At 42.5% G+C, this 12,636-nt stretch overlaps 1 protein-coding gene across 7 annotated transcripts in view; it reads right to left on the minus strand.

Annotated features, from left to right (window-relative positions):
* The window catches only part of UNC13B (unc-13 homolog B), a 250,768-nt gene that overhangs the window by 7,357 nt on the left and 230,775 nt on the right, over nucleotides 1-12,636 (minus strand). For all 7 annotated transcript variants that reach the window (XM_059411408.1, XM_059411409.1, XM_059411410.1 and 4 more), the window contains 7 exons: nucleotides 12,438-12,566; nucleotides 7,388-7,515; nucleotides 6,670-6,755; nucleotides 2,188-2,314; nucleotides 1,840-1,936; nucleotides 1,296-1,439; nucleotides 898-975 (listed from right to left, as the gene is read on the minus strand). In XM_059411408.1, coding sequence (XP_059267391.1) covers nucleotides 898-975; nucleotides 1,296-1,439; nucleotides 1,840-1,936; nucleotides 2,188-2,314; nucleotides 6,670-6,755; nucleotides 7,388-7,515; nucleotides 12,438-12,566 — 789 coding nt within the window. The remainder of the gene's footprint in view (nucleotides 1-897; nucleotides 976-1,295; nucleotides 1,440-1,839; nucleotides 1,937-2,187; nucleotides 2,315-6,669; nucleotides 6,756-7,387; nucleotides 7,516-12,437; nucleotides 12,567-12,636) is intronic.

Raw genomic sequence — 12,636 nt, forward strand, 5'->3', positions numbered from 1 at the left:
CCTGTACCCCTGGGGATAAAAATATATGTTTATAAAAAATAAAAAATATAAAAAAATATATATATGATGATTTTTTTCTAGAAAACAAGGAAATGAAATTAATAAACAGAATTAGGGGTCCATGTATGAACAATGGTCATGATGGTCATAAGACTGAAAAATACCAGTAAGAATATTTTTCCCTGCAACATTTAAGCTGTAGGAATATATTTTATATTAAGGAAAAAAATTGGATTTAGGGGCGCCTGGGTGGCTCAGAGGGTTAAAGCCTCTGCCTTCGGCTCAAGTCGTGATCCCAGGGTTCTGGGTTCGAGCCCCACATCAGGCTCTCCACTCAGCAGGGAGCCTGCTTCCCCCTCTCTCTCTGCCTGCCTCTCTGCCTACTTGTGATCTCTGTCTTTCAAATAAATAAGTAAAATCTTTAAAAAAATATATGATGAAGAAGATGGGATTGGGAGGGAGACAAAACATAAGTGACTCTTAATCTCACAAAACAAACTGAGGGTTGCTGGGAGGGAGGGGGTTTGGGAGAAGGGGGTGGGATTATGGACATTGGGGAGGGTATGTGCTTTGGTGAGTGCTGTGAAGTGTGTAAACCTGGTGATTCACAGACCTGTACCCCTGGGGATAAAAATATATGTTTATAAAAAATAAAAAATTAAAAAAAAAAAAGAAAGATTAAGTAAAGCTCTAGCTTAGTAGAAAATTAAGTACCAAATGGAGGTTCAGACGAACTCCTAGTCCAGTTCTTCTTATTTTGTGTCATAATCTCAAAAGAAGCCCTACTGGAATCAAGTCAGGAGCATCACCCCCACCCTCGGTCCGAGGATAGCCTCAAAAGCAAGGATTCAGATGTCTTCCACTCTCTTCTCTAGGCTCCCAGGACCTGACCCTCACCATTTTCTCCTTTGTGCAATAATCTGGGAAGCTCTTTGATAAGATGTTTGCATATTGCATCAGCACCTTCCCGATGGTCTGAAAACAAAAAAGAAAAAGAGAAAAGGAAAGGCAAGGGAACGCTTAGCTTTCCCTACACAGATCTTGCCTGAGATCATACCTGTCATCCCAGAACAACAATAGGGAGGTAGAGCGGAATCTCATAGTAAGGGACAAAGTTCCCTCTCAACCCCAGAAACACACCAAGATAAACCCACCAGTCTGCCCCAGACACAAGCAAATGAGAACGGGGTGACTTTACTGGAAGGCCACCACAGAGGGGAATTGAGCTCAGGCCTGTGATGAGGCGGTGAGCATAGTAAAGGCAAATGGAAGGGAAAAGGGAGGGTTATGGTCACCTTAGCAAATCTTCTCATGTAGTGGGCAAGGATGCTGGGGTCTGGGCATTCCAGCTTCCGGATGATTTCAAAGCTCTGGTTTAGCTGTGTGAAGACGTCCACCACAGAGCAGGAAAAGAGTGCATGCTCTGATGTCTGCTGGAACTAAGAAAAACCAACAATAGGATTGTCATCTTCAGCCACTATCTTTTCCCAAGTGTGTAGGGTTCAAAAGGGCTCCTGCTGCCTAGCAGGGGAGGCTCTTTGGCCTTCCTTATGAACTCCACAGGGAAGAAACTAAAGCCCTGGAACCTTTTTTTTTTTTTTTTTTTTTTTAAGATTTTATTTATTTGACAGAGAGTTATCACAAGTAGCAGAGAGGCAGGCAGAGAGAAGAGAGGGAAGCAGGCTCCCTGCTGAGCAGAGAGCCCTATGTGGGACTCGATCCCAGGACGCCGAGATCATGACCCAAGCCGAAGACAGCGTAAAGCCCTGGAACTTTTGCTGGCAGCTAAATGCTGGGACACCTGGCCTGACCCAAGTGCAGTCCAAGGCTCCAACTTACCCCATCCTTCTTATCTCGTTCCAGGGCCCCACGCAGGAATTCCAGGGACACATCCTCATTTTCATCCAGCCATTGCAGGACAAACTGTTCAAACCACCTGCAGCCAGGCAGGAGAATTGGGGGTTAGAGCCAGTGGTTGGCATATGCCATGTGCTTAACAGCTTCACCAGACTAGGGTCTTCTAGAAGATAGGGCACAGTTTGATGCTTTTCTCTTTCTACAACAGAGCCTAGAACTGGCAGTCTCAAGACTGGCTTGCTGAACTGAAATGAAGACATAGGTCCTGCCCACCCCCTAAGATGGAGGGACCCCTTCCCTTTCCCATGTAGTGCCCACATGATGACTCACACTGGGTACTCAGGCACCTGCCCCTGGAGGGCAGGCAGATCTCGCACGTATTCATTGTGGAGCCACTTCACCTTGAAGTGTAGGTTCATGTAGTCAGCACTCTTACACAGCCGGTCTTTCTCATGCTCTAGTGGTGGGGAAGGAAGCTGAGTCAGGTCCCAGCAGCAGAGGCCATGGTTCCTGAGCTTTCCCAAAGCAGCAGATGCGGCCAGGCAGCTCTATCAGAAGTCTTAAAACAAGGGTGATTCCCAACCACTTCCTCACAACCATCTCCCCCTACCAGTACTCTGTTCTCCAAGAGCCTGGTCCAAATCTTTTAGAGACTAAGCCAAACTCCTGGATGGAAGTCTTCTTGCTCTAGCTTCTAGAAGTGTCAACTGAGATACTGGCATCTGATGAAGAAGAGGAGGAAGAGATGTGGGTGCTAATGTTGATTAGTGGAGAGGCTGCCCAGGACTAGTGAGGGATGGTGGTTTCCTAGGTCTTCTCTAATCCTAGTAGCTGGGCCATTCCCACAGATCAGCTTAGATGAAGCGATGAGCAGCTACACACAGTATGAATGAGTCAATGACAACTACAGAGACAGGGAAAACCACAGTGGGCTGACAGAAAGAGCAGTTAAGCAGCCAGAGTGTAACAGCATCTTAAGGTAAACTAAAGTGCCCCAGAATACAGTTGAGACACTGAGAAAATGAACTCTCTGAGAAGTATGCAAATAAGAATAGTCAGTTTGGAAACCACAGGAACACAGCAGATGAAAGGGCTATTATGCTGTAAAAAATGAGATGCTTATTATGGACTTTTAAGGTCATCTAACTGGATCTTCAGAGCCTTCTGGAGAATCCAGGACAAACACCACCCCTGCATCAGGCACTGGCTACAACGACAGGTTCTCTTCATCCATCCCCTTTATAAATAAAAAATTAATTTGAAATAATAAAATCGAACAATGTGCTTACATATAACATAATGGGAAAAAATCAGGCAAATGGGGGAAAAGTACTGAGTAACAGAGAAAGGAAGCTCAGGGTCCTTGTGACCTCTACCGCTCAACTTTGAGTTGCTATGGGTGATGCTCCTCCACATCAAAGCAGAAATCCAATCTGGGGTGGTTGGCCCTTGTGAATTAGTATAACAGACCCTTGTGGAGGAAATGGGAGCTTGGGATTCAGCCGCAAAATGCTCCCAGTCCCAGGAAAGTTCATCTCCTGGCATGGCAGGCAGCACCACCTCTGGGGTCATCAGAGAGACTTCTCAGGGCTTGCCCCTTCTCTTCCACCCCACACTCTGCTATCCTTAAACCAGTGCATGAACCTAGAGACATAAAAATGTACCATGAGGAAGACTCTCTTTCCTTCCTGTTCAGTAACCCACTAGAAGTGGAGGCAGTACTGCTCCATCATTCCTCAAACTCCCTAACTGCTTTCTTCTAGGGATCTTCAAGCTACTGTATTTATATAATTCTCCCTTTCTCTATCAATCCCTTATCTGTACTCTGATCCCCAAACTCAATTTCAGTATTAATTTCTGTAGTACAGAAACTAACAGGATGACTGCTGAAACAGTGGTCACCCTTTATTCTAACAAGTCCCATGGAGTCAAGCCCCGATAAAGTTGCATGAGGTTGTTGTTGATAGAAGTACAGGGATGGTTAGTCTCTCATAAAGGGTTACTGAGTCTCTAAATCTTCTCCTGCCCCTGATTTCCACATCCCTCCTTCCACGTATCTTTCATCTTTGGAGTTCTTTCAACCTCATGATTTCAATTATTCAGCTTGCTGCTATCTCCCCCAAATCTCTCTTTGGTTCTGGTACTGTTTGTCTAAGGCCCTGCTGGCCATTTCACTTTGCCAGAGTTTAACTCTAGTCCCCATCTTTCACAATTTAATATCTCAGCTGAAGCTGAACCGAGTACACACACTAATTGTAGCATCTTGTTCAATGATGAGCATCAATCTACCTTCTTCCTCTTCAGTCACGTATTTGTCAAATTCATCAAAATATAGAGTGTTTTTATTTTATGTATGTAAATTATACCTTAATAAAACTGACTTAAAAAAATTGGGTGAATGATACCATTTTCACAGTTGGAATCAACACTATCCTTTTATCATCCAGGTCTCCAAACTCCTCCCCTTGTCCTATCCTCCACATTCTGACAGTCATGAAGTCCTATTAAAACTTCCTTCCAGTGGTTATCGAAACTCATTATTCCCTCTCCAATTCTCTACTCTAAACCCAACCCCTCAGCCCTAAATTACTACAACATCATCTGCCATCCCTATGTCTAGTGTCTCTTTGTTCTAGCTGTCCTATTTTCCCCTAACGTGAACTCTTATAAAAATGCTGGGTGATACACTCAACTAATGGATCAATGAACATACCAAAAACTAATGATGTACTGTACCTTGGCTAGTTGAATTTAAGTTAAAAAAATGCTGTTTTGCAGGGTGCTTGGGTGACTCAGCTGGTTAAATGTCTGACTCTTGGTTTTAGCTCAGCTCATGATTTTAGGGTTGTCAGATGGAGCCCTGCATCAGGTTTTGCACTGTGTGTGGATCCTGCTTAAGATTCTCTTTCTCCCTCTCCCTTTGCCCCTTCCCACTCACTCACAAGCTCTCACTCTTGCTCTTTTTCTCTCGCTTAAAAAAAAAAAAAAGGCTACTTTGCTTGTACTGCATCTCTGCTCATGAGCCTATGGGGTTTCTTATTGTCTTTAATAAGATTTATTCAGGGCCAACTAAATGCTAAGCAGTATCCTAAGTGTGTTACACATTATTTCATCAGCTCAATGAAACAGATGCTATTATCGCTCCCGTTTTATGGATGAGAAAATGCGAGCTCACAAAAATTGGTCTAAAAACACAATGCTGGGGCGCCTGGGTGGCTCAGTGGGTTAAAGCCTCTGCCTTCAGCTCAGGTCATGATCCCAGTGTCCTGGGATCAAGCCCCGCATCTGGCTCTCTGCTCCACAGGGAGCCTGCTTCCTCCTCTCTCTCTCTCTGCCTGCCTCTCTGCTTGCTTGCGATCTCTTTCTGTCAAATAAATAAATTAAAATCTTAAAAAAAATAAATAAAAATAAAAACACAATGCTGATTAGGTCGTGAAAGTGAGATTTGAAACGAGGTTAACATTACTTCTCTCTCTTAAAGCAGTTTTTCAATCCTTTTATGTTTGTTGTAAACATTAGCAGAACTCCCCTTTCAAGAGAAATCTCATCTAGAACCCCATATAAAATTGATAAAAGCAGAACTGACTTAACTGGCACCAGGTGAAAGTCCCGGAGCCCAGCAACCCTGTCCCCCTACCTGGCTATTCCCTTTTCACTTAGCTCCTGAGATACCTCTGTTTGAAAACCTCTGCTCCACCTCATACCATCCCTCTTGTGAAACTGATATACTTTTCACAGGTATTTGCCTACCCCTCTGCCCCCGCCAAAACCCCTCAGAGCTGGGATTCTTCAAGAACTTGGACCATACTCTCCCAAATTAGGCTTGCTGAGTGCTACTGGAGAGGGGACAAGTGACTTTCTAAGTGGCCTGAAAGGGTAAGGCCTGGGCTATAGCCTCAAGCTTGACCTGGTGTGAGCAAGAGGGAGCCATTGCTCTGGGGCAGAATTACAGAATGTACATGTACAGTTTCTGGCTGTCTCCAACTTAAAACAGATCTTCAAGGTTTCTTTCAACCTCAGCTCCTAAACCTCAAAAGCTTAAGTCTGAGGGTTACCCATTTTCCCTGCCACTCCACCAAAATAACAGATCCAGACTCTGATTTGTCCTCACCCCAGACTGCTCCCTTTCCTTGTAAGTCCACTTGCACAGACTGAGGAGGCAAACTAACATATAGAAACAACAGGAAAGGCAGCTAAATGAGTGAACACAGAAGGGTACAAATGGGAAGGTAGTATACAGGCAGACAGTGTTATCTTTGTCAACCAAAGCAGGAAATGGATAAAAGAATAAGCTAAATAAACAAGATGAATAATAATTTGTCCATGACACTGCTTTATAAGAGAAGGGAGGGAGGAAGTATCTTTCTGGCTCTGTCATACCAATCCAGAACAGCTTTTAAGGAAAGCCAGGCCAGGCAGTCTCTAATAAGAGAAAATAGTCTTATCTATGTATTTAAGGTTCTATGATTCTTTAAAACTGTAAAGATAAACTTCACAAGACCATTCATACTCCAGAAAGTGGGCCACTTGACAACACCCAGCATGGGATGAGTTGATCTTTGGGTTAGGGAAAGTCTTAAACAGGCACTTGGTCTAAAACTGGAAGGGGAAATTCACATCCACATAGCCATTTCCATTATTACTTTGGCTGAACCTTTGCCTACCTAAGGACTCCTGACATGACTTAGAATCCCTCTAGTTTCTCACCATACCATTCACCCAAAACTTATAATTGTTTGGGAGAGGAAAGGGACAGCAAACAAGGTGCTTGGGTTAACAGCCTACAGTCCACTGCCTTTGGTGTACCCTTACCCTCCAGTGCATATTTCATGTCTTGGGCAAAGAGCTGCCACATCACTTCCGCGCTGACTTTTCCCACATTCAACTCCTGAGGAAACCTGGATGATGGAAGAAGCCACAGTCAGAGAATAAAGCAAGAGCTATTTGATTTGACTGATTCCAAAACTTATGTGCCTAATCTCTTGGAAGTCAGACTGAAGAGAGGAGAAGCCTAGGAAATAGGACTGGGCTCAATCTGGAGAAAAGGGACCCAGGAGCCAGTGGAAGGACAAGTGGGATAAAGGATTCCCTCAGGCAAGGCGGTCCAGGGAAGAGGATGCCCAGAAGGCAGGGACTTGAGGCCCAGAGAAGGGTTGGAGCTAGAAGGCAGGCCCAGGCTAAAGAAGGTGGACGAGAAAGTTCAAGGAGTGGGCCTAAGAAAGCCCATTATTCACAGTGGACAAACACATACACACATGGTCTCTGGATCCCCTGGGACTCATATGGCAGCCATTCCCAGGGGGCTTTCACTCCAGGGAGGCTGGCTCAGTCTGAACAGGGCCCCCCATTACGTTTCCACACCTGTCTCCAGAAACAGTTACTCAGATAGATACAAGGGACAGAGGGACAGACGGATGTACAGGAAGAAGAGGTGGCACTGCAAACACACAGAGATAGGAAAGAAAGAGGCTGTTAGACAGATGGACATGCCAACCACCAACCAAACAGGGCCAAGTGGGTTGATACGCACTGGTTCAGAACGAGTGTGTAGGAATTCTTATCTTCCTCTATGATTGACACAATGAGCGTGATGAGTTTGGGCCAAAAATCCAGGTTCCGAATGCTGGGTCCTTGTTCCTCTGGAGGTAGTTCCTGTTTCTTATTCCAGAGGAGACAGTGAGAGTCAGAGTAGAATACGGAGAATGCCTCCAGTCTTCTTTCTCTTTCCGTCCCCATACCCCTTCCTTTAGAATCAGGTACCCTTCTTCTTCTCCTAGAGCCTGTCTTCCACAAGACTGCCCATGTTCTGTCAAAGGGGTGACTGTTGGGAGGTCCTTATACACAAAGAGTCCATTCCAGAGCACTTCTCTCCCCACCTCCAAGGAACTAATATGATACGCTTGGTCGGTCTAGGAGACATAAGGATGCCTGACCCCCTTCCTCATTCTCTAAATAGCTATGAGTATAGTGACTCCTCAGGCAAAGTAAGTTGCCCCTCCAGCCTCACTAAATAGGTCTAGTTCCATGTGACCCCACTGGCAGTCTCCTCTTACACCTCCCCTAAATTATCACACACATACATATACATCTCAGCTCTGAGAAGCTCCTTCAAGTTCTGCAGGAGCTACTGCACAGACCTAGCATGCAAGTGGGTTCAACCTTCAGTAGGTTAAGGACTTCCCTTAACCTCATGAATGCTATGAGGAAGAAGAACTGTATCTATGAAGCTATTTGCCTAGTTGTATAAGTTAAGGTCTTAATGAGCCAAGAATACTCAATGCAGATAAGAGATAAGACAGTCTTTTCAAATAAATGGTGTTGGGATAATTAGATACATGCAAAAGAATGAACCTGGACCCCTTTCTTATACATCTCACAAAAACTAACTCGAAATAGATTAAGGGCTTAAATACAAGACTTGAAAACATAAAACTCCCAGAAGAGAACATAGGGGAAAAGTTCCTTGACAATGGTCTTGGCAATGATTTTTTTGGATATGATACCAAAGTACACACATCAAAAGCAAAAACCAACAAGTGGAACTACATCAAACTAAAAAGTGTCTGTAGAGCAAAAGAAACAATCAACAAAATGAAAAGGCAACCTATAAAATGGGAGGAAACATCTGCTAACCTTATATCTGCTAAGGGATTAATATCCAAAATATAAGTAATTTGCATAGCTTAATAGCAAACAAAAAAATCTGATTAAAAAATAGGTAGAAGACTTGAATAGACCTTTCTCCAAAGAAGACATACAAATGTTCAGCAGCAAGAGGTACCTGGGTGGCTCATTTGGCTAAATCTGAGCTCCGCTCAAGTCATGATCTCAACTTCCTGGGATCAAACCCTGAATGGGGCTCCCTGCTCAAATAAATAAACAACAAAGAATGCCCAGCAAGTATATGAAGAAGTACTTAATATCACTAAACATCAGGAAAATGCAAATAAAAACCACAAAGAGATGTCATCTCACATCTGTTAGAATAAATATTTTCAGAAAGGTAAGAGATAACAAATACTGGCCAGGAAATAGAGAAAAGGGAATCCTGACACACTGTTTACAGGAAACGTAAATTGGTAGAGCACTATGGAAAATAGCATGGAGGTTCCGCAAAAAATTAAAAACAAAACTATCCTATAATCCAGCCATCCTACTTCCAGGTATATATTCAAAAGGAATGAAATAACTATCTCCAAAATTTACTGATACCTCCACATTTATTGTAGCATTATGCATAAAAGCCAAGACATGGAAACAACCTAAGTGTACACTAGTGAATGAATGGATGAAGAAAATGTGGTATATAAATATAATGAATTATTACTCAGCAACGAAAAAAAAGGAAAGCCTTCTTTTTGCAGTAACATGATGGACTTTGAGGACAGAATGCTAAATTAAATAAGTCAGACAGAAAGAGACAAATACAGTATGATCTTCCTTATATATAAAATCTAAAAACACCAAACACATAAAAAGCGTGGAGTGGTGTTTGGCAGGAGATAGGGATGGGGAAATGGTGAGATGCTGGTCAAGAGGTACAAACTTTCAGTTCAGATGAGTAAGTTCTGGGGATCTAAGGTACAGCATGGTTGACTATAGCTAAAATACTGTCCTATATACTGGAAAGATCAATATGAAAGCAGAGCTTTAATGTTCTCACCGTAACAACAAAAAATGATAATTATGTGAGGTGATAATTATGTTTACTGTGGTAAACATCTCACAGCATGCACTTGTATCAAATCATCACATTGCACAGCTTAAGCTTACACAATGTTATACATCAATTATATCCTAGTAAAGCTGGGGGAAGAAAAAAGACTTGGTTGGGAAGAGGTAAAGGAATACAGTGGTGAATCTCAGGAAAAAAGAAGCAACTCTACATTCAGACCCTGGACAGGACAAGGAGGGGTCACTGCTGGAATGGACATTTGTTTCCCACTGGGACAAAAGCGAAGTTGGAACCACACAGAAGAAGAGGGATAGGACTTTTATGTGGGATGCCATATGTCATCACAGTCTCTACAGTCCTTAATAAGCCTGTATTACATGGAAGTTACTAGAAACCAGGACAGAACCCACAAAATTTAGATTCTGCTTGCTTAACATCACTTAAATACATCTTTTCCTTTAACTTTTTCTGCCACTACCCTATCCTTATCATCCAAGGGTCTCCTAACTGGTTTTTAATCTTCATTCCAGTCCCCTTCCACATAGCTGTTAGTGATCCTTCTGCAAAGAGAATCTCATAGTGTGACTCCTCTGCCCTTCAATGGTCTTCAGTTAAGGCCTTCAGTAAACTTCAACTCCACTGCTTGACACAAAAGGCCTTCAGTATATGATCTGTCAACCCCACACCTTACCAATTCCCTTTCCTCGCAGCCATCACTGCCCTACCACCATCACTTATTTAGTGCTTAAGTGCCAGGCACCCTAAGAATTCTACATGGGTTATCTCATTTAATCCTCCTAACTGCTCCATTGGATGGAAATTACCATCACCTTAATTTTACAGAAGAGGAGACTAAAGGCAGTGAGGCTGCATGACTTGCACAAGGTCTTATAGCTATAAACAGTAGAACCAAGAACTGATCCCAGATAGCTGAACTCCAAAGCCTGACTCGTAACTACCCTAACTATATTGTTTATATTTCTTCAAATTAACATACTCATTCAAAATTCTGTGCCTCCAAACATTCTACTACCTCTATATGGCATCCCTCTCTTCCCCAACCCCTTTCATTAGCCAACTCCTACTCATTCCTCAAAATTCCAGTTGAGCTTTACTTTTTTGAGTAGTCCCTGATACCCGGGTCTGCTTAGATGCCTCCCTTGTTAAGTTCCCAGAACACGCTCTATGAACCTTTGGCAACTACAATAAAATGCAGTAATAAAAAATAATTTAAAAAAGACAATAAAGTAAATTAAAAAAAAAACAATAAATCTAGTAATTTGTCCCACCTACCTCCACTAAATGATGAGCTTGCAAAAAACAGAGATGTGTCTTGATCAACTTCACATCCCTACATGTTCAGTTTGCTAAGGAATTAAATGGATGAATGAACCAATGACTAAGTGATTGAAAGAAATAAAAAGACACCAATGGTTTACCTCACTGTAAATAATGAATAACGAGAAAATGAGAATGAAAAAAGTAAAAAACTGCTGGCAAAATTCAAAGGTTAAAAAAAATGTCTGAATGGTTTACAAGTCCTCTTTCAAAGTCCAAGCTCATCTCATGGTAGGGAGCAGAGACTAAATATTCAGAAAGACCCCTGCATAGTTGAAAAATCAAAGCTGAGAACAGTGTCTTCTCCAACCAAGAGAATCTACAGATAGATGACAGAGGAGCCCAGAGTGTGGTAAGTTAAACAAAGGCTCCAGGAAAACCTCCCATGAGCTTTAGAACCAAGGGGAGGTTTTATAAAACTTAAAAGGAGGAAGCCTTAAAGATAGGGCTGGCACAAAGAGTATGTTTGGGAATGGGAAGAGGCAGTGTGAACAAGATTTTAGTCTCTGCTGAGGTACTCCTAGGAAGCATTAAAAATTAAATGTATTCTTCAAAGGGCAAATGTTCAAGAGATTTAGGTTGTCTTCTCATTATTTGCAGTCCAATATTTAGATTGTCCTCTCATTATTTGCAATAGGTTGTAGTACTATCATTTAAGGTTTACGTAAAATGCCCTTGTTTTAGTAGCTTTTCCCAATACCTGATCAAGTGTGGATTCTTCCTTCTTGGAATCCCTTCAATTTTATTCAGCTTTCAAGGCACTTCTCACAGACTGCTTTGATTAGAATTATATATTTTCTTACGAACTGTGAACTAACTGAAGGAGCTCTATGCTTTCCTCATACCTGACTCATTCAATACATATTTGTTGGACTAAAGGGCATATATTTTGCAAGTGCATGGTCTGCAAGAATTATTTCGACAGAAACTGTAATCTAGTAACAAGACCCAAAAAGAAGTCCTGGCTTTGAAATGAGAATAAAAGATACTATTGAAAGGATCTTGAGAAACATACACGGTTACTGGGTAGTAAGTTAGGATGTCAGCATAGAACAGATGATGTAGCTCAGCCTCAAAGACAGAGAAGAGTCAGCCTTGACAGTCAGCTGATGAATATATCTCAGAAGACCATGTAGTGCAGAGAGAAGTATCAGAGGGAAAATTTAAAATTTCCACAAGCTGGTAGTTCAGAGAGACAACTACAGATCTCAGAGGAAAGCAGCCTATAACAAATTAAGCTTGGGAGAGAAAAAAGACTCTAGGATGGACTGAGAATTCACCTACTCACCGTCTAAACTGCCCAAGTTTTGGTCACTTACCTTAGCACCAAACTAAAACTTACTGTTGCCACTTCTGCTCAACTCAGTTATGTCACATCTCATCCAGTGGTCCCTATTAACCCACAAATGTCTCACCTGGTTTAGAAGGTCCTCACTCTACACTTTACTCATCCTCAAGAACAACAAGGACTTTGTCCTGAGCTCCTTTCCACCATAACCACAGTAAAGGAAAACTGAGGATCCAAGAGTCACTGACAGTGGATCCCACCTGATCCTGAACCTCTTACCAGCTGATACTGGTGACTGTACAAGTCATGACAGTTGTTGAAGATATACTCATATGTGGAGTTCAAACAGGCCTTCACACAGTCCTTTACAACTTGGCTGGCTCTTGGAGGGCTCTGAAGTTCTTGCACCTGCCAATTAATAAAAGAAATATGGGCCCATGGTCCTCCCCACCTGAGTGGATCTCCTCCTAGAATTCCC

This window comes from Mustela nigripes, chromosome 9 (assembly GCF_022355385.1).
Source record: "Mustela nigripes isolate SB6536 chromosome 9, MUSNIG.SB6536, whole genome shotgun sequence".
Lineage (NCBI taxonomy): Eukaryota > Metazoa > Chordata > Mammalia > Carnivora > Mustelidae > Mustela > Mustela nigripes.